Below are 27,574 nucleotides of genomic sequence, written 5' to 3'. Positions count from 1 at the left end.
ACTTTGAGGATAATGAAAACCAGGGTCAGACATGAGAATCAGTCATCTACAATACAGTGTTTCATCACCTACTCCTTAACAACTTCTCACTTCTGCGGCAGAGTTTCTCAGCCTCTGTGAGAGAGCCGAGGTTATAACTTTGATAAAACTGGGATGCACTTAAAAAGTGAGCTATAAAAACATCTTAATATTAACAGCGCTCCCAAACCTCTGTATGCCTGTGTGCAACGGAGCAGACATCTTATTAAAAGTATTACTAAAAGAGCTGTTCATATTTGAGAAGTATTAGATCCAACAACATGAGCTCGACCTCACAGAGCATTTCCTTAATACACGCGATTGTACTTTTGGAGGCTGCTGGCAGTATTGTACTTAGGTTTCCAATCTAAGCATGTCAGCTCAGTGCATTTCGGGTGCACACTGCCTCACTCATAAACAAGCCAGGCGTGAAATCACATGGACTGACAGGTCACTCGCTCATTGGAGGTTTCTGATGACTTGTCATCCTCTGTCAGCGGTGTACACACTGTAAAACCTGTAAGGAAAAATAAAACAAACCTCATTCTGGTGACTGACAGGGAGTCGTTCTCCACTTCTCTGTGCTACAGGGCTTGATTTATATTCTCTGGTGGTCTCAGACACAGAGAGCTAATGAAGAAATAGTTGGCTATAGTTGGAGCTGTAGTCGAGTAGAGCTGGACGTCACGCTTCAGGCGAATAAGCTCTCAAAGAAATGTCACATATCCATATCGAACATCAGTGGATGCTTTCATTGGTACATGCTGCTTAAATCACAGTTCAGTGTGAGTGAAAATGGATCAAAACTACCTTAATTGGAGGTTTAAATCCCCTGGGTTTAAATTAGCAGCATTCAGAGCAGGTTAAGTAAGGTTTGTGGGAGCTTTTATTCACTGATTTCAATCAGTGTTTTAGTAGATAAAAGGAGACATGCAGGGGAATCTCCAACCAGCGTGTGTAAAACTGTGCCAACACAGGTTCAGTCATACCATCTATCCATCCATCCTTTATCTATACCGCTTATCCTGTTCAGGGCCACGGGGTCGCTGGAGCCAATTCCAGCTGTCATGGGCGAGAGGCGGGTTACACCCTGAACTGATCGGCAGTCAATCACAGGGAGGGATAGACAACCTTTCACGCTCACACTCACACCTACGAGCAATTTCAGAGTCACCAATTAACCCATAAACGAGCATGTCTTTGGACTGTGGGAGGAAGCCGGAGTACACGGAGGGAACCCAAACATGCATAGGGAGAACATGCAAACTCACACAGAAAGGCCCACTTCATCCGAATTCAAACCTTCTAGCTGTGAGACAACAGCGCTAACCACTGCTCCACCATGCAGCCCCTTCAGTCAGGGCCAGAACTACCGGAAACTCTGATGTCCGAGTGCAAGTAAATGCAGCATAAGATGACGCTCCTCCTTGCACCTTGACACTGGATGCGGGGCCGCCTGTGGGAAGCTGGGACTCATAAAGGGAAAACGGCAATCGGTGGATCTTGTCGTTGAGCGTTGTTTTGCCTTATGGCGGTAATCTAAAATAGTCCTTCAAATTTCATAAAGATTCTCAAATAAGTTTTATTGAAGCCAGTGGTTGTCTACATTAGGAAGGTGAACTGCAGGTTGTTGCTGTGTAATGTGTGGTAGCCAAGGTGAGCTTAGCATACCATTACTGACATTTGATTGTTTGCGATCAATCAAACATTTAAACATTAATGCCAGCCCTTAAAGTTTTCTTGCCACCCTTTTGCCTCTAATAATTCTCTAGATGTGCCCCTGCCTTCAGTCATACTATTACTATTAATATGATTGAAGTTAAACTGGGTCCCTGGTATTTTCTGTTCCACTGCTGCCCATAGCTCTATTTCCTACAATATGAAGAGATATACCAAAAATAAACCACAAGTTCACTCTCCAGCTCCCTCTGTGAAATTGTGCGCGACTCCAGATCTCTTATCAAATAATTGATAGAATTTTTTCTATATCCTTCACTTTCAGGTTTTATGGACTTTGTATGCTTTTGTGTGAGAGGATCTCAACTTTTATTCTTTGCTTTTGCAGTTCAGAGATGAGCTCATGTTTATTGTACCGTATCACAGGAAGAGAAGAGCGAATCTTTACTTCTCATCTGTCTTCATTCACAGGCGGCTGCTGTCTCAGAGATCAGCCCACCTCTCTCTGCTGGTCAGCTCACAATACTTCCAGACATATTTCTCATTAAGACAAAAGCAGTGTTCTCGACATGCAGGTCAGATCCCAGATATTTCTTCGGACGAACCTCCCTTAGAAGACCGGATAAGTTAATCATCCTACACGCTTAGTTGTTTAATAGGTCCTTCACCTTGATTGTGCTTTTTTCATCCCTTCTCCCCCTCCCTGTTCTTTGGCATATTGTTGAAGTGGTCATGCTTATTTCAACAATTCAGCCCCGCACTGTTTTTGCGATAAAAATTCACATCGTCTGTCAAAGCAATATACACTTGTGTTAGTTCCAGTCAGGCTCTAAAGAAAAAACAACCATACAGAGAAAATACCATATAAGGAGGGAACTTGGAAAGAAGCAGCAGGCAACAATCATGCGGTTTCTTCTCTATTCTGGGCTAAATTAACCACCTACACTTGGCATGTGCAATTAAGGATGGAGCACAGATTACATCACTCTGAATTTCAGCGGCTGCCGTGGTCCCACAACATCTAATTACGAGATTTTACACGAAAATCTTCAAGGTTCTCTGAGAAAGCACAAAAACAGCGTGAAACAAGGCAGAAATAGTAATCAAAAACAGCCCAGCAGGGCTGAGAAACCACTTCCCCACTGTTTGTTTGCACTTATTTCAAGCTTATACTGGGGAATAGTTAAGTCCTTAGTGCAAATCATATCAAGGCCTACAAAGCTAAATCAATTTAAGAGCAAAAAAGATTTAAATCACACCTTAATATTGTTTTAATGCGTGGTTCTTAAAGGATAAAAACTGCCTTATGAGGTGCATGTGTCATTTTTCAATTTACTATCTTTACTATGCTACTGTAAAAGTGCTGGTATTTGAAAGGATGCAAACAAAAGCAGTATTTTACCACTTCCAGTGTCTGCCAATAAAGTTCAAGGTCAGCTCTAATGTTTTACTCATCACAACACAGTCAACGATCTTCCTCCAGCCTACATTTATGAACTTTTGACCCAGCAACACGCACCCTCAGTTATGTTATCAAGTAACTTAGTTGTTTCTGTTTATCACTTTGATTGCTTGTTTTGTATTTTTTTTTACTTTAATGTATTTTAACACCTTTTTGAACAATGCTAATGCTAGCTAGAATCTTTGCCATTGTCTCTGTGATGCTTTACTTTGGTCATTTGATAGCTGAATGCTATAAGCTAACATCCTCACAATGCCAACATGCTGAAGTTTAGAGGTATAACATGCCTGTTTAGTGTGTCATTTTTTTTTAAGATTATGTTTTTGGGCCTTTATTGATACAACAGCTAAAGATTGAAAGGAAATTGGGAAAGAGCGGGGGGATGACATGCACTAATGAGTCAGAGTCGAACCCATGGCCGGTGCAGCGAGAACTGTAGCCCCTATACATGGGGCGCCCGCTCTACCAACTAAGCTAAACCAGTGCCCCGTCATGTAAACTTTGGCCAATTAGCACCAAACATTAAGAATAACTTCAGCTGTTGGGAACGTTACCATAAAACCCGGAATATAAAACACGTCTGTCAGAGGGTAAAATGTTCTCTATCGCTATTTATTGATAGAAACGTGTATACAAGTTATTTCAGCACCATTTCAATTCATTTTCATTTGAAACACAGTCAAAAAACATGCAAATTACAGCCTACCATCTGTTTTCACCATGTCGAGTTTGCAATCCTGCTAGCTACCGGTGCTGTAGTTGAGCTCAGCCTACGGTAGCTATGTTAATAGTTGTGAGGATGGCAGCTGCACTGGCGATCATGACGCCGCATGTCCATGACAAAGCTTTAGCTAGATTATAGCGTGATCGTCTGGGTAAAATACAGTAACACAAGAAAATGACATCTCTCTGCATTTTATACTGGTATATTGGTCGCAATGGTAAATAGGACGCAGCCCACTTTTTAGATGAAGAGAAAAGTATTTAAAAGTGCGTCTTCTACACCAAATATTACGGTATTACATCCCAGGCACTTTGTCATTAATTAAACCCAATTTTTGACCTGATGATGACGCTGTTTGTAAAGTGGTTACAATTTATCCTGAGGGGAAACATGAACGTCTTCAAAGTTGTTGAGACTACTTACTCAGAGGGATCACATAATTCAAAGAGTTATCCTCTGAATGTCACCGTGAATGTTAGTACCAAATTTGTGCCAAATCAATCAGGTCAGTGTTGATATATTTCACCCAAAGAGTGAAACATTTGATCTGCTGTTGGCAGACATTTAAAGGTCACAGAGTAACCAAAGTCATTAGGAGTCATCCTCTGGGGAACAGGAATATCAGTGCAAAATGTGGTATTTCAGTCTTGGCCAAAGTGGTAACATTTTAATTCTTAAAGCCATGCCACAAGCATGTCTGATAATCCAAATGCTAATTCTGAGCATGTTGGAAAGGCAGTTTAATGTTGCATTAACATCCTATTACAATATGATTCCCAGTTTGAGTGAAACTGTAATAATGTTAAGCTAACCCTTCATTATCATCGGGGTCATTCTGTCTCGGCTTGGTGTGGCTCTTCCGCTGCCTGTGAAATTGCAGGCCTCTGGGTTAAGAGCAGAATCTGCAGCAGCTGATAGCGCTTCAGAGCTAGCCGTCGCAGCGTTAGCCGACTGCCAGCGATGCCCCCCCCTGGCCTGGGCGACACCACTGAGAACCACAGGCCAATGACTCACTGCTGCCACACTGTCAATATTGTGACTGGACAAATCTAATCCTCCCTCGGCATCGGCTCACTGTCCCCTTGCATGAGAGAGACAAAGCAGCATGAACGCTCCAGGATGCCAAAAACCTAAAGACTGGAGGCTGCTGGACAATAAGGGCAACGTTAGTGTAAACATGTCTCTGCACTACACATGTGTTGGAACATCAAGGCTTTTAAGTCGATGTCTGTAGGAGGTGCTTTTTGTCCCGCTGACTCAGAGTGTTCACTGGAGGGTGTTCATTAAGTTCGAGCCACTTCTGTCAGACTAACTTGTACACTGATTGTGCTCTGAGGTGGCCATTACTTTCACACTGATTAGGAAGCAGTGATTGTGTCAGGACTGATTGGGGACGCACACATGACACAGGAATTCCAATTACACCAAGTACCATCCAGCCAATGGTCACGGCGTACATCAGGACATTTACATTTAACTGAGTTGTAGTGAACGAACAAATGATTGTTCTGCACAGTATTTCTGTTGAGAATCGACAGCACATCCCACAATCAGTGCATCACATTTGGAAATGATTTTAACTCTCTTTCACACCAGCTGGTCTAATGTGAACACAGCTCAGTACGTCACTAACACTTTCTAACTGACAGAGACAAAGAAATATTAAAGGATGTAGACTATGAGTAATGAAATACTAGATATGTACAATGTTTGTTGTGAGTTTTTTAAATTAACAAGCAACAAAAAAAAAGAAAATATCTTATACAATATGTGATAAACTTTACAATGTTGTGATGTGAACACAGCGTTAGATATCGCAAGCAAACACCAGTCACTCACCACGACACCTGCCCAGTGCTCCACTGGTTCTTGCACTACAACTCAATGTCTCTCCTGTGGCTGTTATTTCTCCTCATCCTGGCCTGTTACTGCTCTCTTTGACGCCTAACAGGCTCATAATTAAAATTAAATTAAAAGCCTGTGGTCCGTCTTATGAATTCAGTTTCTTCATCTTCAGTGCGGTGTTAATTTTGGCAGCTATTTTAGATTAAGCCTTAGTCTTCAGACGAAAATGCTTTTTAGTTTGAGTCACATTTTAGTCAATTTTACCCTTTATAGTTTTAGTCTAGTTTTAGTCAACGTCAACTCAAAACTTTTTACTCCAGTTTTAGTCGATAAACATCCATTGGTTTTAGTCAGAACGTTTTCTCTCCTGAGAAAATATGACCCCCCACCTCCAGTCTCTCTCTTCTCGTTGTAACCTGTTTGCTTCAGGTAAAATGAAGACTTTAAATTTCAGTAGATCATCCATACAGGGGCGGATCCAGAGGGGTGGCCAGGGGTGACCTGGGCCCGCCTTGAAATCTGATTGGCCAATCAAAGTGCCACCCCAAAATCCTAAACTAGGATGGGCTATTTGCCTTTTCAGAGGTGGGACTTGTTAAAATGGGCTGTGTTATAGCTGTCTTTCCATTTCAGTGTGGAACATTTGCTTTAGTACTTTAAATTGTTACTCTGACCACACATCTTCAGTTTGAGTCCTTAAAGGATTAAACTTAGAAGGAAGGGTTAATTAAATGCTATTCATTTGCGTGTTTGTGTGGACACATACTTCATGCCACCCCAGCCTAAGTCAGTGCCCCAGTTGGGCCACCCCAGTCAAAATAGTCTGGATCCTCCCCTGCATCCACAGAGTACAAGAACGATGATGGCACAGCATCTAGAGACTCATTTTCATCATCGCTTCACATATAAACAGCCAGACTGAAGCAGTCAATGAGCGCTCCTTTTTGGGCGGAAGAAGCATCAAATGACGAGTAAAACTGCCCGAAGCAGAAAGCCTGAGTTAACAGAGAAAGTTCCAGAAGTCACTCCAGAAGTCACCACAGTGTATTCATTCATATATTTCGTTTCATCCTTTTTCTACACTTGGATTCACTGAGGTCTCCAACCTGCAAGTTGCTCTTTAAGCTGCACAAAACAATTCTTTAATATGAACAATGGCTAGCATTCGAGCATCATAGTTGTGGTTTTACAGGCCTCAACTTTACTATCTAGTGGAGCATTTAGCAGCCAAAGAGGAAGATATTATTCCCCAGGAGAGTGTGGAGACCAAAATAGATCCAAATGACAACTGAATATGCAACCTACATTTGCTGTTAGCCGACATAAAACTTTAAACTAATGTTGTTGTTGCTCTCTGCCTGCTGAGTGTGAGGCTCCTGTTTGCAAGCAAGTTTAATTTTATAAGTCAGTATTTACAGCTTGTGTTGCCCTCATGTGCCTCCAATCAATTCATGCAGTCAAGAATTATAACCCAGATGTACACAGACATTTTGCAGCTGAAAAAAGGGGGTAGTTTGGCTTCTATTTTGTACAATAATAGTAGCAGGAGACGTGTCATCCTTCTTTATATAGAGCCCATGTATCAGTCAGGGTTTTATTGAAGATACCTGAATAGCAGAAATCCATGTAATCTTAAAGGGATAGTTCAGTTTGTTTGAAGTGGGGCATGAAGGAAAACAATGTCCTCTGGTCTCCACCGTGAACGGCACTTTGTCGTTTCTATAATACTGTATTTTCTTTAGTTTGTTGTCTCTCTCTACAAACCGCTGACACAAACAGCTGATCCGACACCGTGCGCTGCAGGCGTAGTAACACGTATGTGTCGCGATCAACACAAAGTAGTGCCAAATAAAGAGGCTTTCTTACTGTAAAGTGAAACGCGGTGAAATCAAAAATAGCGTACAGTCGATACCACTATTGATTTGTAGGTGAGACGTCCTTATAAGTGGATAAATTACGTGTGGAATTGACCCTATCTGCAGCGGCATATAGCCTAGCTTCCGTGCCGGCCACTGTATGTAGTACACGTATCTCATACAATCACTTCAAACCAACCGAACTATCCCTTTAATCAAACAGAGCTCCTACGTTCTCTCATCATGTTATATTCTTTTATATTTATGGACGCAATTAAATTTCATATGAATGCATGTTCTAACTAAAGCAAACATATATACGAGTTATTTTAGCTCTCAGGAACATCTTTGACATTTCTTTTTATTATTACTATTTTTACACATCTACATCGCTTTATTTGCTTTGATGGCAGCTTACATTGCAAAATATTGTTACTATAGTTCCCCTGTCTCAGTGCTTTACTGCTCTGTGTATGTGTTACTAGTGCTTTGTGCCTCTGAAGCAATAGAAAGAAATATTAATGACCACTAATAAAGCAACTGTAAGCCTTTACTGTTGATGGTGACCACAAGAGATAAGCTTATGCATCAGTTTGATCATTCAGATAGAATAACTACGTCTTTAGTTTGAGCAGAAACAAACCTCTGATGTAAAGCCCAGAACTGCTTCACTGACAATAAATATGATTTCTTACAGTGGTTATGTTTTATATAAAAAGGTTTTATATTAGGCTAATGCTGTTTGTTTCAGAGTATAAAAAGTGCTGCGTCAGAGGCACCTTTCCATCGAGCACAGTCCTTTCTTCCTGCAGCTGAACATTGGTTCACTGTCACAGACGAGAGGGCACAACAAACCCTTCAGTCTCGTTCCAGCAGATAAAACTCATTTTTCACAAACTGAACGGACTGCTGGAGGAATTCAGCTAATACGCTTTAAAATTAAAATTCAATGCCAGTTTTAAGACTGCTGTTCAGCATTCTGCTGCGTGAGCACTTCACTGTGAATCACAAAGAGACGCACGACTTCCATTTTAACATAATCTCGACAATCAATCAGTCACAGCACAAAGAAGTCAATGGGCCTTGACAATATGTACCTGTCAGATCATTGCCTCTAATGCATTAAGCCCTGATGCCTCTGATAGACGACGGCAGCTCCGCGCACAGCCGAGCGCTCCGCTCTCTCAGATGTAGTGACAGCCTTTTGTCCAGCCACCTGCCTGTGATTACTCCGATCAAAAATGCATAAGCAATGTGAGTTATGGATTCATCACTGCTGACAGGAAGGAAGGAAGACGCGGCTAAGGAGCAGCATAAAGAGAGAGACGCTATAACTGACTGAAACAAGACAGAAAAATACCTGTGATAAAAAATATGTTCTACAGGCTGAATGTTATTTTTCCCCCGTTTGCATCTGTGCTCGCAGAGAAGGCCCAGGAAATAAACGACTCAGGTGTATTCATATTGTCTTAGGCTTAATGCACGATATATTAAATATGGAATATTGTGGGTCTTAGCAGTTTTTGTTTCCACAGAAAGCCCCCAGACTAATGGCATTTCATTAATGTATTGAAGTAATAAAAATCCACTTCTAAGTCAGGCGTGTTTCTTTTAATACCCCTTTATTCAATACCTTTAACACCACAGTAAACACTGCAAATCTATGCTCGCCCTCATCTTCCTGCACGATAAAAATGTTCCGCTGTTATAAAAAGCAACACAAACATTTACAGTGAAAATATAGTTACAATAAAATGACTTTTAAATTTTAGGGGAAATCATCTGCAGGGGATAAAGCTTTATATCTAAACATGGTTAAGTGAGTATGGAAGAGATTATTCGAGCGACTTTCCTTTCAGTCTTTTTCAATATAGCAAAGTAAAGGGAAGAAAATTATCGAGGCGTATGATGCGAATATTTGTCGTTTGGTATAAAGTATGCACGTACATGAGCCTGTGCTAATGCACCAACAGGAGGTAGTCATGTCAACCAGAGACCTGCTGCTGCGGCTCAGAAAGCTGTCGAGTGTTCGGGGAGCAGACTTCAAATATTCACATATTCATGTTTCTTTTCATCAGCACTCTAAGAAGAAGAAGAGTCTCTTCATGCTGCTGCATATTTCTAAGGAAACATTTAGTGATTAAACCCTGCTAGCGGTACAGCTTTAGGTCAAGTAAGAGTGCTTGGTCTAAGAACAGATATAGACATTCATTGTCCCTGAAGGTGAATCCTTATGATCTCTATGATCTTCAATAGCGTCTCTACAGCTTTGCCTAGTATGGAATTTGGCAGTTGTGTAATGTAACAAAGTAATAGTACCTCGTTACAGGAATTAAGTTTGTTCTGAGAGTATCTGTACTTTACTTGAGACGCCAGCTGGCATTAAAACCTTGAAGAATAAGGAGAAAGGTAAGTAAAGTGCAAACGTGCACCAAAGGATTTCGAAACTGCGGTTTCGCTTTTAGTCATGTCCAGGCATGTCGATGCAAGCGAGCAGCGACTGCGTGAGTAGAATACCACTCGACGGTGATACTGGATGTATGATGGAGGCAGAGACAGCAGCGACGTCGGCACCAGCAATTCCGGTGGAAGATGACGGGGTGACGGTGGTGATGAAGACAAACGGGTCAACAAAACGCCTCTTTAGGAAGAGTTTTTCTCAAAGTGATTTTTATGGTTTAGTTAGAAATAAAGTTCATAATTCTTTACATTCCGACCACTTTTTTTTTATTACCATAATTTACTTACTTTACTTTTACTTTCAATACGTGAGTGTATCAGATACTTTTACTTAGGTAATAACAGAACAGCTGACTTTCACTTCTACCAAAGTCATTTTCTGGTCTGATATCTGTACTTCATCCACCACTGGAATTTGGTTCATTCATAGTCCCCAGAGGATGAATCCTGTGACCTTGTTGATCCCCTCACTTTTCCTCCTGCACCACCACAAGGTTGACATTCTTCTATTTGAGAACAATGTCTGAAAAACTTTTGGATTGATAACAATGACGTTTTGTACTGACATTCGTGGTCCCCAGAGGATTACTTTTCTGATCCTCTGAATTTTCAAATAGTGCAACTAGTAAGTCAGACGTTTTCATTCATCAGGTGAAACATCTGAACATCCAGATGATAGACTGGCACAACAATTTCAACAGAAATTAATGGTCCCCAGCGGCTAAATCCTGCTGACTTGGCTACATTTGTGGTTTAGAGTGAAACATCACAGCTACGGAAGCCCTAAGGGGACATGCTTCCATACATTATATTTGCTCCGTTATCTCGTGATAACGAGTAATTTACGGTTGTTTTCTCAAGATCTCGACTGATTGATTGTTATCTTGAGATAACAACGCTGCACCACTGTAACGTCAGATGATCATAACTCGTATCCACAGAGTTGAAAAAGCACAAAACAAACAGGCTTAACTTGTCTCATTAGTGTTGGCAATGGCAGAATGGCATGTCGTGTGAAACTGTCTAGTTATTGTAGCATTACTGCAGTACTGAATATTGCCATGAGTTGGTGCCGGTTATGTATCTATGTTCTACTGCTCATGTACTGATTGATTAGTGAAAGTAGCACCGTGGAGACCCGGCATTGTTTGGTCAGTTAAGTACTGTAGAATAAAAGTGCTGTGTGCAAAACCCCACTCCGTTGTCCGTCTGCTCTCTGTGCTAACCATATATCCCGGGGCTTCTGCTAACTGCTACCTGCCGCTAGCCGCTCTCCACCTACACCAGCCATATTACATGTGCTCTGTAATGTCACAGTGACCTGCCTATTGTTTTGTTTTCTACATCGCTGGATAATTATCCTGTTATCATTAGAAAACAAGCGTTGTTATTCCGAGATAAATAAGTGGAGATATCCAGAAAACAACCAGAAATGATCTTATCAAGGGAAAATAAAATGAATGGATGCACGTCGGCTTAGGGCTTCCGTACTCGACAAATACATTTACTCCTGTTTAACATAATTATCTGGACAACAAACAATCTAATCTTGCCTTTGTGTTTACACTTTACATGTTTTCTTTATCCTCACTCAGATCTGAGCCTGTTCTCCAGAGAAAAACTGCGGTCAGGGGTCAAGTGATCCTTACCGGGGTCAGATCAGAATGATGACAGGTACAGAGGCCCACATGTTCCATGGGTCGTGTTTGCTAGAGGTAGTCTGCGACCCAGATTAAAATAAGTACTTTTTCTTATCCAGATAATGTGTCCAGACACACAGCACACATTTGTGATGCCCGAACAACCGCAACAATTATGACGGTATTAAAGCCCCCTCCAGTGAAAATCAAGTGTGTAACCTTGTAAACATCTCTATGTGGTGTTCTTCATGTGCTACAAGACATATCAGGGACAACATCAGCAGTCATCTCCATGGCTGGGCCTGTCTGCTTTTAAACTGCAGTGTACCAAGGACAGGCTGAACAACACGTTTTCAGATTGGCAGGTTTGAGACGTCACAAACCTAAGGAGCCAATCCCGTTACTGGACGAGGTGACGCTATGCATATTATTATGTGTAACCTATGGCAACCACTTACAGCCAGCTGAAACCGTCAGCGTCATTTTTGCAAACTAACGTTAACGTTACTACTACCAATTACTGCATTTTAAGCTCGCTAAGTTTCAACAAGTTGCCACTAAACGATGGCAGAGATGTGTTTTGTTTTCGCGACAGCGAGGGCAGTTGGAAATTTGCATAGTGGGCGGGGCCTATGCAGAGTCGGGTATTTTTAATGAGGGAGGAGGAGGAGATGCTTTGGGAGGATTTTTACAAGGTAATTAAAACGTATTTTGCAGAAAAAAACATGTCAGACACAATTTATTATTTCAAGCAGAGCATTTTATACATCTTAAAACATGACTGGAGCTGCTCTTTAAGACATTTCAAGCATTTTCTTTAAGTGTCTGTAAATGTAAGGAAACTCCCATCAGCATTAGCTGTTATTGTGTTAAGGGTTAATTAGTTAATGTGAAGATGGCGAACACTGCCTGCTAAACATCAGCAGGTTCGCATTGTCATTGTGAGCATGTTTACTTTAGTGTTTAGCTCAAAGCAGTGGCGAGCCTTAACACAGTCTCACAGAACCGGAGGCAGAGTTTTCCCTCTATCCTTACAGCAGACACATATTTATTAAATTATACGTTCTAAATTTGATACCTATAAATTCTAAATTGAAAATGCCAATGCAGCCTGGGTTCATGAATAACAATGAATTCATGTCTTCACTTTAAAGTCTGACTTTGAAACGGTGTTTTCACTGTGTTGCAGCACACCTCGGCGACGCTGCGTGACGGGAGCTCACAGTCTGGCTGTGAACCCACGGATAGATTTATGAGGAGGAGGTCTGCTGCTCAGACAACAACTATCCACTGATGAGAGAACGCACAAACACTGCATCAGCAAGTTGGTCAATTATTACAATGACCCCCCCTCCCTCCGTCCTCACACACACACACACATTCACAGCCCCTCCCTTTAAAGCTTTTACACAGATTTCCTCCATTCACCTTTTGCTAATCATGAAACTTGATTAAATTGAATGTGAGATAACGGCAATTATAAAAAGCCAATTAACGCGGGGCAGATGTGCTTTGTGGAAATATTACACGACATTATGCTGATGATATATGAATTTATGGGGGCAAAAACCCTCTTTTACTCCACTGATTGGAAAGCTACAATGTAAGCCTCCCTCACGCACTCTGAGTATAATGAGCATGAAGGAGCAGTACAAGGGAGTCCACCTACACAGCGTGCTTCATAAAACGGTCATTAAACAAACAAAGGTGCAGACTCAAAGTTGTGGCGTTTAACATTTGTAATGGTCGGTAATTACACAGCGGTACTAAAGCCACGCTGCTGCTGCAAGGAGTCTCGTCCCTCCACGAATAGAAGCAGAGGAAAACACCTAAGCCAAATTGGATTTGAGAGAAAGAGAAATTCTGCCTCTTTTTATCAGCGTCCTCCGTCACAGATCTCAGCAGTGCATCACAGTGTGCTCAAAGCACAGCTGTAAGATAGCCCGGATAAAAATACCACCAAGCCAGGGATTTCTCCTGCTCCTTTCATGTTCTCTCAGGCCTTAATAAAAAAACACAACCCAGTTAACACCGACAAACCAGACAAATTACATTACAGGTCTTCATCCAGAGCAGGTTCACTTTAGACAGAGACTCATTTAAACCCTAACGACCATATGCTGCTGATAGAAGTTAAACTGATGAGCTGTCAACTCAGTGAGATTGACTGGAATTCTTAAACGCATTGATGAAGGGGGGAAAAGTCAAGATATAAACCTCCACTCCAACATTAAAATCAGGCCTCTCACACTGAACTCAGAGTTAATCGCATGCAGATAACTGCATAAACCTGCCGTTAAGTCCACTCATCTCCCTCGTATTGTAAGTTTCTAGTCAGTTTCAGAAACACAGCACCCTCTTTGGTGTGCAGTATGTCACCATTCTCTCATTTCTTGGTCCTTGCTTGCTCAAGGACACGAGTCGCGGAGCTTAAAGGACTGCCGGGGGCAAAAGAAGAGGATCTGGATGTGTGCCACGGCACTGGGGCGTGCGGACCACAGCAGTGGATCTTTTTTTTTTTTCAAGACAATTACAGATTAAAACTCTCCGCTGAGAAGGAGACAAAGAATCTCTGCGGGGTTAATGAAACATTAAAAAAAAGAAATCCTATAGGACAAGCCCAATCCTTTGACGGGGATATAGAAGCATGAGGACAGACACACAGCGGAGACAAGAGACAGCATGGGCTGTGTGCTTAGTGCTTAAAGATGTAGACTGAAGGCTATCCCTGCTTGATCCCCTTTTGGATCTTGTTAAGCTCAAGGATAAGGCGAAGGGAGGGAAGATTGGATATTCCTCTCAGGAATCCCAGCGAGGTGTCTCATTGGAAAGCACCTAGTGGCTCCAATTAATAAAGAGGACAGACTTTTTAAAATAAAAGCAATAAAGCAGCTTCTCTGCAAGCAGAAAAAGGACCTTTAGTCTTTATCTTCACTTTATCTTAATGACATTTCATTCTGCAGATTTTAGGCAGTATTTTAACTCTCTGCCCTGATTAGATTTCTTCTTTGCAAAACAAAGAGTCTTGTCACAATCACAGCCGAATACCAGAAGACTTCCCTCCCTAATTATGCTTCATTATGCTGCACAGGCATTTTTCTACCACCGATTTGATCCCCTCATTTCCTGGAGCGTGTTATCAATTTTCATCACTATTCTCAGCGAGACGCTGTGTCCTGCAGCTTTATGACACACAATGCTCAATTAGTATCATACTGTGTATGGATACTGAGAAGGCCTTGGCATATGGCAAACATCATTACGGTGCACTTGAAGCCTGTGAGTCAGCACTCATAATAGAGGCTCTGTCAAATCAGAGTCATCCTCTGAGCGCTGAGGAAGACGCATCGTCAAGGTGTACGTGCCGATGGATGCGTGAGATGCAGTTTGAGAGTGTTTAACGCTGACTTTCTGGAAATGCATGACCTTTAATTCCGTGGGGAATCAGTGTACGTGTTTGTTTTATTTTAATACATGATTGGATGTACACGTGAATACAACAAGGTGATTGGTCCAAAGGCAAAAAGACAAACAAGGTATGAATAAAGAAAATATCTGAGTTGATATGAAACTGATTATTTGCCGCTGCAACCTTTGTGGAAAAGTTTAAGTCATTCGTTTCATCTGTTTGAGAGAGGAAGCTTCTAAATCTAGGTATTATCAGCAGAAGATGTTGACAATAGTTGACAGGATGCATTTTCCAAAGAGCATTTAAGGTTACATTTGTTTCCCTCATGACAGAGGGGATTCATTAGCGAGGCCACAACTGCACTCAGATCTGCAAAATCTGGCTGCAGGGCAGTCAAAGTAAACGCTGCTCCCTTGTCGTGGCACGGAATGACTGAAGCAGAGCCACGTGCACGGAGAATGAAATTAACATTAGAACAAAAAGACAGCAACATGTCGACAACATGCAGAGATGTCATGATGTGACTTGAGCTCTGAGGGTCTCTAAACACGGCAGGTCGCTGCAACTTTTTTTCCATGAAGTTATTATTGGCTGTGAGGTGAATTTTGATGCAATAACCTGACAAGTGAGGAGGTAATAAAGCCCCAAGGCTTCAGGTGCACAAGAGAATCCCTGTCACATTGAAATATTCATGAGATAAATGTTATTTAAGGCTGCTCTTGTTGTACAGGTGCAAAGCCACAGACACTGTTTGCAGGGGCTTCTTTATAAAGGCAGAATATGACACTGAACACATGGGAACTCTAATGCTGTCCCGTGGTGCTTAACTTAATTAGAAAACATGCAAAATATCACATATGTGAAATAATGAAATAAAGCTGACACCCTGACACAGCAGTGACTCACTGGATGTTAGTCCCCTGTGTCTCTGCTGGATGTGTCCCACCTGACAAAACCTTACTTGGACTCTTTACATGTTTGATACAGTTTCTATCCATTATCTTTATGTGGCTGCACGTTCTTATTAAGAGAGGAAACACGTCCTCAGTTGAAACAGTGGACTAGAGGACACCCAGGCAAAAATGCTGAAATTGTGCTTACCTCCAAAAAGTAACAGCAGCGACTGAAGCGCAATGATATGCAACATGTTTCTTGGAGCAGCAGGGAAAGCGAGGATCCCCCCAAAAAATTGTAAAGAAGACAAACTGGCTTAATTCAAAGACAAAATCCGTCTGGCAGCATCGTTAGAAAAAACACAAAAGGCATCTTTTTTTTGTAAAAAATCTCATGCCACAGCCAGCATTTCCAAATGCTGCAACCAAAAATCCAAGTTCGTGAGGAAAACAGTTTTGAAAGCCTTTTTCAGAATGTCTTATCTACTTGTTTGTGTCTGCTAAATTGCAGAAGTAAGGAGAAGGAACTTGAGCGCGGCTTTGCATCACTCTTTGAGGCATTTTTGGAAGAGAAAGACGCCTGGTAAAATGCTTAACCCCACACTGAGACATGTATTGTGATACATGTTGACAATGATTCTCATGGAGCTCCAAAACTATTTGTTGAAAAAAATGAATCGTATTCAATCCCTGGTCCTCAGTTGGTCAGTTTGCCTGCTCTGTCTCCTCCGCATCCTCAGGCTCCAGAAGTTGGCTGCTCTGCAGAGGGGAGACTCCGTCACTTGGTGACGGATTGAAGCAGCTCCAGCCCGGCATCATGTTTGGAAAATACATAAAAGTAAAGAAGTTCAAATTACAACGTAGGTCTGCATAAATCCACACCCAGACAACCTCAACGATTCGTGAAGTCCTGAGCGCAACTCCAGCTGCATGCAGCAGCCACAGCAGCGCGCGCACAGCTCCGCTCCACGAGCCAAATGTTCAGCTGCCACTTCTAATTACACTTTGGCACCAAGTGGCTCAAATATTCCGCGAAAGTCCGGTTTCAAGCCTCCATCTTTCGATGTTTATGTAGAGAGGCTGTAGGCTTCATTTCCAGTGGAGCTTACGCATTGTCAGCCGTCCAATGCGCGTCGAGAGAGGCAGAGGAGAGGAGCCTACAGCAGTGACAATAACTGGCTGTGGCGCACGTCGGGAGGCGTGTGGCGCTCAGACAACACATCAGTCTTCGCAGGTAGCGGTGAAAATCGTCAGACATTGATATGCAACACTTTTTAAATCAATTTTAATCATATTAAACCTCCTTACATCTCCGTGGAACTCAGTTTGTCTGGAGAAAGGAGTGTTGGGACGCGCTTTTAACAAACTCACATCTTTGCCTCCACACTAATGACTTCCTGTTTCCCGCCGACCTCGTTGCCCTCTGTGGACAAAAAGAACGACTTTTAAACTTGTAATCGGACATGTTCAATTGATTGCTTGATTGCGCCACTTGGCAGGCACTAGTGACCCCGTGTGGCCTGGGACCTGAACTGAACAGCTGCTCAGGTGTGGAGGCAGAGGACGGGAGACACTAAACACTGTGTGGACACCATAAAAATGTGAAGTTAGAATTTATAGTGAATGACAAAGAAAAAAAGAGAGCATGGCACTAATTTCTTGCCTTTGTTGCATTTCAGAGCATCATACATTCATTATATTTTCAGGGCCGTGAGGACGCTTCAAGCCAGCGTGTATTGTTTTTGCAGCAGCTCTCTGGTATCTTCTCGCGGGCGACCTGATGCTCTTCACAAGGTGACAAACATGCATTATGGGTAATATAACCATTAGCTCTGATGCAACATCAGGCATGGCTTTATGCTCATGTTTGCAGTTTATAAGTAATTTGTTGTGACTGCATTGCAAAAAAAAAAAAAAAAAAAGTTGCTCATGAATTCATCCAAATTAAAACAATGTGAGCTCAGAGAATGAAGTGAAATATGGTTTATTACTGTAATCTGATAACTGATTCGACTGTGAGCCACGCAGCAGATTTGTTTCCTGTGAGGCCAGATGGTGTTGTGCTGGAAAGATAAAACAGATTCATGAACACTAAATACAGATGTATCAGATGAGTTAGCCACCGGTCTAACTCTTCTATTCATGAGCGTTTGTTTCATTGCTTTGCTGTGAGTGGAGTCAGTCTGCTTTGGATTTATGATTTCAGAAAGATTCTAATGCTTTTAAAGTTATATCTTAAAGATTTTTATTTTAAATAAATGTCTGTTATGTCGCTATCTATCACCTAATGAGGTAACACAATGGTGATTGAGCCAATGGGCCACTGGTGAAAGCCTTTGCTTTTGCAGTATTACAGACTGGGTGTCTGGTTTCACGGAAAAAAACATGGCGCCCAGTAAGCGACGTGTTTTCCATCAGCCAGTAGTGGTTGGTCTGCCAGAGAGGGTAGGCGGAGCTAAGCGGCTGCTTTTCTGCTCTCTGCAAGTGTTGCGAGTAAACAGTAATCTACTATGGCTGAACAAACAAAGAAAAGATCGATGACTACAGATACAACTTCAACAATAAGTGAAAATCCAAAGAAAAAGAAACAAATCCGAAGCTCAGATGAAGCAAACAGTCTGAAAAGGAAAGCAACCGTCAGCGAGGAAAATCAAGAGTTACAACCGGAGCCAAACGTGGACGCCACACATGTGACACTGTCTGGATATCTGGGAAGTGTGCTCCCGCAATTACCGTTTATCGCCATAGGTGCCGCCAAAGAGAACGAAACTGAGATCTTCGAGATTACAACTTTAATAGATGTGATTAATGTAATTGGTGTTCTTTTACCAAGGAAGGCAGTGTTTACTATCTAATCCAACCTTTTGTCATTGTTAATAACTAAAATTGTATTTGAACTAAAACTTTACAAGGATAAACAAAGGCGTTGTCTGTATACAGGTTCATTACAGTACAACAGCTAAGTTGTATGAATACTTTTCATTGCTTTCATGCCCTACATGACACTCGTCTCACATGCTGTCAGTCAGTCTCTTAAATACGAGTCTGAGAAAACTCTCCAGCACAGGAATTTGCAGCCTAAACCTATATTTTAATTCTGTGTTGTGGGTGCAGCACTTACATCTGCGAAGGAAACAGTAAAAGGGAAATCACCGAAAGTCGTACTTAGATAAAGTGGACAGATTCTACTCCACTAAGTTGTTGTGAAGATGTTGGCAAAGTAAATCTCCTGAACCACTAAATCACAGTTACAGCCCCTGCATTTGTCATATTTTTAAGGTTTTCTGGCCGACTTCAAATTCCATCTTTCACTTTATCGTCCCAAGCCTTTGCTTCCACCGAAAAGAGTGCAATTTGATCGCGGAAACAAATTTGGTCTCGTACAGCTGCAGAAAGCATTAGACGAAAATGTTGGTGTAGAGCAGTCACTTCCAGAGCTGTAATGGTGGGCTGAAACATCACTCACACAAAGGCTGGTAGCCATCCAAAAGTAGCCCGACTCCAGCCCCACACTCAGTCAAATCCCTTGAAGCCCACGCTACGCTGAGGTGCATTCAACTGCTGGAAATCAGAGCAGGCACCAGCAGAGCCGGAGTGGCTTAGGTTACCTCGGCTGTCGCTGCAAGTCATTACAGAAAGTAGACGAACTCCTCTCAGAGCTGCATATGGTAAGTCCATTTCCCAGGTTAAATTACACCGACTCAGACTGCTGTATAAACTCACAACCCATCCATCTCCCTGCTAAAGATGATAAGACACACTAGATTTGGAAATATGGAAGTCTTAAACAGGGAGAGGAGTTGATGGCAGTATTTAAAGATATCTGGGAGGCAGAAATAGAAGCGATTGTCAGATGTGATGTTGTGACTCTCTGAGGACAGGTCTCGAGACTTTGATGTTTGGAGAAAGGTCTCAAGCCTTTGAAGTGTTGGGAAAGATCTGGAGGCTTTCATTCCTTGCAAATACACAGAAGACTGAAATGTCAGACACACAACGATACAACAAAATGCACTTTCAGAAACATATCGCCACATTTTACTGGAATGTAAGACACAGATTTTCTGTCAGGAATACTAAAAACATTTGCTTGTATAATTTATATATCTTATGTGGCATATTCAGATAATGAGAATACCAAATGTTGAAGCAGAAACACGCCAGAGGCTGTGTTTTTGAAGCTCCCCTCTGTCACCCTATGACCTTCAGTAGCTCCCTGGGGTATATATGATCCTCTCCTCTATATTATACATAATGAATCGCCCCTTGCGTCGTCTTTCTTGGGTGGTATCCTTCATCCATGACCTTAGCCAGCCTCGGTGGCTCGTCCTCCGGTCAGATGGCAGACAGGAGGCCCAAATTCATCACCACCTTTCATTCTCCTCCCCTGGCCTATCTGATCTATGATAGCATTAATAAAAGCCCCGCTGCCGAATGCCCCGTCGCCCTCTGCGCCCTGCCCACTCCCAGCCTGCACAGATTACCACCAGCCATCCACAGCCCATTAAAACTGTATTTACTTATCAGCCTCTCTGGGGCCGTCACTCTGTTTTCAAGACTGATGCCCAGAGGGAAGGCAAAGAGTGACCTTCCTACGGCCTACAGTGCGCTAAGTCACTGGTCCCCAATGATTTGTCCTTAACTTTGCTGCCTAAACTCCAATGACAGCAATCAGTCCGGCCCCAACAAGACGTAAACACTTTAATAAATATGAATGACAAAAAGGGCGTTTATAGTAGGCGGCTATAATCAAAACTTTTATGTTAAATTTGGGGAAATAAATTAACTAGCTTTCTTTTCAATAGTTAAATTAAAAGACATACCCGTCTTACGTCTGTCCATTAAATATGAAGCTACAAACAGCAGAAATTTTGCCTAGCTTAGCACACACTGGAAACACAAGGAAACAGCTAGCCTGGCTCTGTCAAAGAGTTAAATCTGCCCTCTAGTACTTTTAAAGCTTATTAATAAGTGTAAATATTTTGAACACTTTTTATGGAGGGTTAATTGCAGTGGTGGACAAAGTATACAACTTCATTTCGTCAAAGTATAGATACTCCTGGTCAAATGTTGCTCCAATACAAGTAAAAGTTGCTCAGTCAAATTATTACTTGAGTTAAAGTACTGGAGTACTTGCTTTTAAAAATACTAGTATTCAAACTACTTTTAAAAAAATCTCAAAATGTATTTTCACAATGCATGAGTACAGTCAAGAACACACGGGTGTACATTCTGCTACATTGTGTTTATGTAGAAAATTTTTAAGCTCACATGCTGCAGATTTACACATTTCAGCTCCAGAATAACAGGCCGTGATGAAGTTTGAAGATACAGCCGAGGGTGCTCAGGTGGAGAATCGTCGTGACGTGTGCTCTGCGTGTGCTCTACGTTCAACCATGGAGACGCACGAGGTCCAGGTGCGGCAACACCACTTAGACAAACCACACGCAGAACTACCCAAACACAGTTTATTGTCTTTCAGATTTTAGAAAAGAAAAGAAAATTCATGAGCTGACTTCAGAGCAAACGTAGCAAGTAACGAGAACATTCATAGAAATGTAGTGGAGTCAAAAGTGCCGTATTTGTCTTTCAAATGTAGTGGAGTAAAAGTAACTCAAAAAATAATACTCAAGTACAGTACTCAAGTAAATTTACTTCATTACTGTCCACCCCTGGTTAATTGCTGCACCATTTCTTGGCTGTAATTTCCTGGAGTCTCCATTGCTTGCCTAGCTTACAAAGTCAGTCTTGCTTTGAACGGATCAGATGACTTACTTGTATCTGTAAGAGGTCCCTCCAAATAATTACCACCTACCTCTGCAGCTTCAACACAGTGTTGTTGTATTCCAGCCCGCAATTTAACTGTTTTTGTTCGGTCTCGTAGCGTTTGGCTAATTAAAAGCGTTAGCAATCTTTACACTACAAAGGCTAAGTTAGCGCCTAGCTAGTGAAACATTTAGCACCCAAAGACCAAGATACTTTTCTCAGGACTCAGACCAAGTAACAGAGATTAAAACAGAGTAAATACTGGAAAGAAATATGACTGCAAAATTACTGATAATGTTGGTCAATATCTGCTTGATGTGTAACGTTTGCTAACCTGTTAGCCAAGTCAATATTAGCCTGATAGCCGTCAGTGATTCCAACAGTTTCTGCTGCCCACAAGTGGCCAAAAATTTACTTCTGCAGGATGAATTAATTAATATCTTTTCCCAGGTAATTCATGACATATATTGCTAAAGATTAATGTTATGCTATCAAGCTTCATTATACAGTCAGTAATTCAGCGAAATACTGTGTTAGCCTTAAAGTATGCTAGCCCGGAGCAAAGAGTTCCCCTCCGTCGTGGTTGGGTTGGCTGCACATGTGCCATTATATTTGACTGACAGTTGAGCAATCATGATAGCATAAATGGGACAAGGTGAACTCTCCTCATTCTTCCTTACACAGACAGTTATTTCTTATCAGCTCCAATGTGTCATGGTCTACTTTGGGTGTGCTTAACTTCCCCTGACCTTTAAAAAGGCTGATTATTTCCATCCACAATCTTCACTCGGCAATACGCTGGCAGCACAAAAGGATATTAGGCCCAGACCTGCTGGTCTGATAATTCCAGCTCACTCGGTATAACAGAGGGAAACCAAACCACAATGGCCTGCCACTCTATTATCAATTCTCTGCTTCAACCTTCACCAACAGTATTCAAACACCTTTCACCTCGGAGTGTGCTGCTTTTTCAGCGACTGAAAAGTTCTGTGTTGAGTTTTACTACATCTTAAAAGTACTTAATATCCCTGGTAATTAACTTTCCTTTATACTACGCTCTCCTGGGACAAACTACACAGCTTTGCATAGCCAAGGGTACTTTTTAGCAGCGTGTGTAAATCTCTTCGGTGTTGGGAGACTCCCATGCCTTAAGCTCCCCTGACAGCACTGTTTGATAAAAATAGAGGGAATCCAGAGGGAGCCAACAGGTCTAAATGTTTAATAGATTTTTTATTTTACGTGTGATAATCTGGTAATCAGAGGTTCAGGGGGGTTACATCTATCACCCAGGGAACAAATGAAAGACTTATTGTGTCCCGCTTCCTTTCACCTCAGGAGGAAATGTGAACCAGATAAATGATGGCCTTGTTTCGGGAGAGGCTCAATCCATTGCCAACGATTTGTGGCCAACAAAGTAATTTCGATACCGTTCTTTGTATTGATAGATGGGGCCTAAATTTAATAAAGAGCCAATTTACTGAGGGGTATAGGAATGGAACTGCAGTTATCTTCCCTCTTTTTTTCCCGCTTTGCCTCCATCCTACAATCCAGCTCAAAATTAGATGGGAGGAAAAGGACAAACAGCACAGAGGGTGATGTTTTTGATAAAAGCTTTGTTCTTAGCTTCCACCATTACTCTTCAATGCCTATAATCCTCGCGGGCTGCTTCGTCACATACAATGCTAGGGGAGGTCAAATTATTGTACCAGTGTGAAATGTTTGCGACCCATTTTTGTAAGCCAAAAAACAGAACATTAGCGCATTAGGTCAGGTCAGATTTATTTGCAATTTCTTGATTTCCTCAGGGAGACAGCGGAAAAAAACAGTGGCTTAAAGGATTTTTACAAAAGCAGTTTCAAGCCTTTTGTTTTGAAGACTGCAGGCGCTTGACACGGAACGTTCTGCGACATGATGTTCCTAAACGTCCTCAAGAACCTGCATTAATGCCTCAGAACAGGGAGGGGGCCGTGCAGCAGGAATGCAATCTTTGCTGTCTTTGTTTTTTTTGGCAAATCACTGAATGTCTCTCCACCTTAGTTGCTGTTGTCTGAGAGAAACAGTGTGCTCTGTGTGACCACATGGTGGCAGAGGTACAAATTAACTTCAGGGTGGGAAAAGGAGATTGCCTGCTTCACCGGGGAACCCTGACAGGTGTGTGCACAAAGACTGAGGAAGCTAATCACTGGCAGATTTGTAAACTGAGAGATAAAGTGGATTATTCATAAGCGCATGGCTCCAGAATCGAGGGTAAATTAAGTGTGGTTGGAAAATTGCAGAAGACACTTCAGCCCCTTAAGAGGGATTTGAGCGAGCTGCCATCCGTTCTGGGAACAATGCTCTATTGATCGGGTGACTTGGATGTGAAAATAATAATTGTCTTGAAAGAGACTGAATCGAAATGAATCAAATCTTGATTAAACTACTGCTTTATGCTTTCCGCTTCAGAGGAGGAGACAGATCCACTCGGTGCTGTTTGTTTGCGTTTCAGCACAGCATGTCTACATTTACATGAAGGGTTTTGTTTGCTGTCATGTATGTGTGAAACTGTGCACTCATGCTTGTGCTGTGTCATAACAGATGTGGACCACTGACTCCCAGCTCAGAGACCTGGAGTGTCGGACAGTGCAGCACTGCTGCCACCTAAAGACAGAGTTTGTATTAACCATCAGCAGTCACACAGCAAACTGTACTTCTGTGCTTTAGATTCGCTGAAGTTTTTATGTTGAAGGAGGATTGTTTTCTTATTTTATTTTACAATGTTTAACATCTATGAAGGTGTAACTGTTATTTTACTCTCATTCTGTCGCTCTTGTCTGTTTTGTTTTAGTGTCTTGTAAGTCCATGTGGGCTAGGCACCTTCTGTGCAATAAACTGAACTAAACCCTCAACTGCAGTCAAAGCATCCACATATTTTTGGCTGACCGCCGGGGTCAGCCCTACACATGGGTTTGTATGTGACTGAGTGAGTGAGTCAGTGAGCGAGTGACTGATTGACTGACGGTACTTTCACAGCCGTAGAGAGAGAGTTGCGTCATTGCAATGGTGGATCATGGAGCATATTGGACCTCCACTGACCCGACACTCTCTATACACTGTCTATACGGCTCTGGATACTTTGCTCGGGGAGTAGGTGGGGCTGCTCCTCCGCTGTCCTCACCTACGTCCGCAGCGCGCACCTGCTTTCAAACACGTTGTCATCAGCCTCATAAGGACGGTCCTTGTAACACTTTGCCCACAAAAGCGCACATTGACCTGATGCGGTCAGCCACAGTCTTGTGTCTTGTGTCTAGCATCGTTTTAATAAATTTTGTCATTACAGAATCTCTTCTGCAGGCCTCAGTACTTATGTAGTACAATAAGCTTCATATAAACTGCTATTATTAGGCTCATAAAAACAGCTGCAAACAGAAACTGTCCATTCTGCTGGTACAGGCTCTTGTAATATCACGCATTGACTACTGCAGCGCTCTACTGGCAGGCTTTCCTGCATGCACATTGAAATCTCTGCAGATGATCCAGAACGCAGCAGCGCGACTGGTCTTCAATCAACCCAAATCGGCACACGTCACTCCACTGTTCATCTCCCTCCACTGGCTCCCAGTCGCCGCTCACATCAAATCCAAAACCCTGTTGCTCGCTTACAAAACAGCAACAAAAACGGCTCCTGCCTACCTGAACGCCCTCACCCAGGTCTACACCCCCTCCCACCCACTACACTCTGCCAATGAAAGGCGCCTGGTACTCCCATCACAACAGGGCCCTAAGTCGCTAACTAGACCTCCTAAGTAGTTGCTAGGTGGTGGAACGTTTTACCAAACTCCATTCTGTCCGCAGAGTCCCTTTCACCTTTAAGAAGAAGCTAAAGACCCAGCTCTTCATGAACACATCTGCACTTAATGATATAGATGCTATTCATGATGATGACAATGAGGATGTTGTTGATGTTATTGATGATGATTAAAAAAACACCCTGGTCACTGCCTGTCGGCACCAGTGTCCGATCGCACTTGAAGCTATTTGTTGGCTCTTACTGACTTTGTTCCCTCCTGTCTTGATCGTCACTTGTGTTGTATTAACTCAGGTGTACGTCGCTTTGGACAAAAGCCTCTGCTAAATGAAATTGTAACATTGTAAGATTGTATGAGCTTCATATAAACTGCTGTTATAATGGTCATAAAAACAGCTGCAAACAGAAACTGCTCATTCTGATGTCCTGTTGTTAAAAAAATTCCACTTGGTTTGGAATCATTTATCTGCACAACTCCCTATTTAATGCATCCTTTTTGTTTTTACACAATTCATCCATCATACAAAACTATTTCATGTCTTCTGCTGGTGGTTTCACCCAAAAGAATGAGTCAGTTTGACTAATGTGTCTCCCTCAGCAAGACATTCCCATTACTTTCAGAAAATACAGAAAACAGTACATCTGCGACAACATATTTTTGTTAAAATGCACTGTCATTAACATATGTTGTGTTCAAAACCAGACACACGGATGTGTTAAAAATTACATCTTTTGAAAGATAGCACTCCTCAAAGGTTCTCAAAGCGAGCCATCTGTCACAAAACCCACACACGGCAGGGGTTTCTTTGCTTAACGGGACAAAGGAGACTGTTAGCAGCCAGATGCTGTCAGCAGGAAGGAGACGAAACATCTGAAAGCTGCTGTCTCAGACTGATGTGCCATATGGACAAAATACATGTTTATACAACTGTACAGCACTTGAGTAATTGAATATTTTATTCTATATATCAGAAACAAAAGCGTATTGTGAATTATGATCAGTGAAATTCAATTTGACATCGATAATTATTTAACACATTGTTTTGAACTGAAAAGCAGTTTTATGGGAAAGTTTGCTGACAGATTTGATTAATTAACAATAGTCAGACAATCCATTATGTCTGACATATGTTCAGTTCATCTTTTTAGAAGGGAATATTTATTTAAAGCCTGTGCTATTCCTGAGTAAACCTTAATAACTATCCAAGCTTATCACCATAATGTTCAGGGTGTAGCTGACAAGATGCCTCAGGACAGATATTTTGCTTTACTTTCTGAGAGACGTTGTATTTCTCATGTGTCATATTGATGCAAGCCCCACAGGTGAGTGCTTATATTTTAGGACACACAAACAACCCACAACAGCAAATAGTGAAATAATATGATATTAATCTGGGGGCAGGGCAATATGACAATATATACCATTGTGAAAATGTCTATCATATCTGTTTTTCTATATCGTCTCTATCAAGATATCACAAAACCAGTGACTGAACTGCTTTACGGCTCTACTGCTTTCATTTCATTTTGACCACGCTTTATGTTCCAATCCTTGCACGTGGGAGTGAACCTGCTGGAGCAAACCATAGAGGGACGTGCTGTTTATTAACTTGGACATTAACGTGCAGAGACGTACTCAGGCTCAGACCAAGTGAAAGCAGAAATCAGTACTTTTGTCAAGTATTTAATTCACACAGAATTATCCAAACATAGGCTTTATCATGTGGTAATTTCGTATTGACTAATTATTTGAGAAATTTCCAGAAAACGTATGTCGTGATATAGGTTGTTAGTGAGATATGAAAAATCCTATATCGTGATATAGGATTGTGGTCATATCGCCCAGCCCTATTCTGACCTATAAAACATCGATACATTTCTTACATTAGTTAACACTGGATATGTATACTGTATAGAAAAAAATTGCTGTGTTCAATGACAAAGCGTAAAGCGGAACCTTTGTTACACTAGTGTTTCAAAGCGGAATAAAAACACGGTCGGACTGATGTGGGCGTGTTGGAAGGCTTCCGATTTGATTCT

At 41.9% G+C, this 27,574-nt stretch overlaps 1 protein-coding gene across 1 annotated transcript in view; it reads right to left on the bottom strand.

The window, feature by feature from the left end:
• LOC138610152 (transmembrane protein 132C) overlaps window positions 1-16,240 on the bottom strand; it is a 178,482-nt gene extending 162,242 nt beyond the window's left edge. Inside the window, exon 1 of the mRNA XM_069682860.1 lies at window positions 16,193-16,240. Within this exon, the coding sequence (XP_069538961.1) occupies window positions 16,193-16,238 (46 nt within the window). The 5' untranslated portion in view covers window positions 16,239-16,240. The remainder of the gene's footprint in view (window positions 1-16,192) is intronic.
• Window positions 16,241-27,574: the final 11,334 nt, after the last annotated feature.

The sequence above is a fragment of the Semicossyphus pulcher genome, unplaced genomic scaffold (assembly GCF_022749685.1).
Source record: "Semicossyphus pulcher isolate SPU_LCO1_2020_fin unplaced genomic scaffold, fSemPul1.0.p SCAF_6, whole genome shotgun sequence".
Classification (NCBI taxonomy): Eukaryota; Metazoa; Chordata; class Actinopteri; order Labriformes; family Labridae; genus Semicossyphus; species Semicossyphus pulcher.
This window is presented reverse-complemented; position numbering and strand designations above follow the sequence as displayed.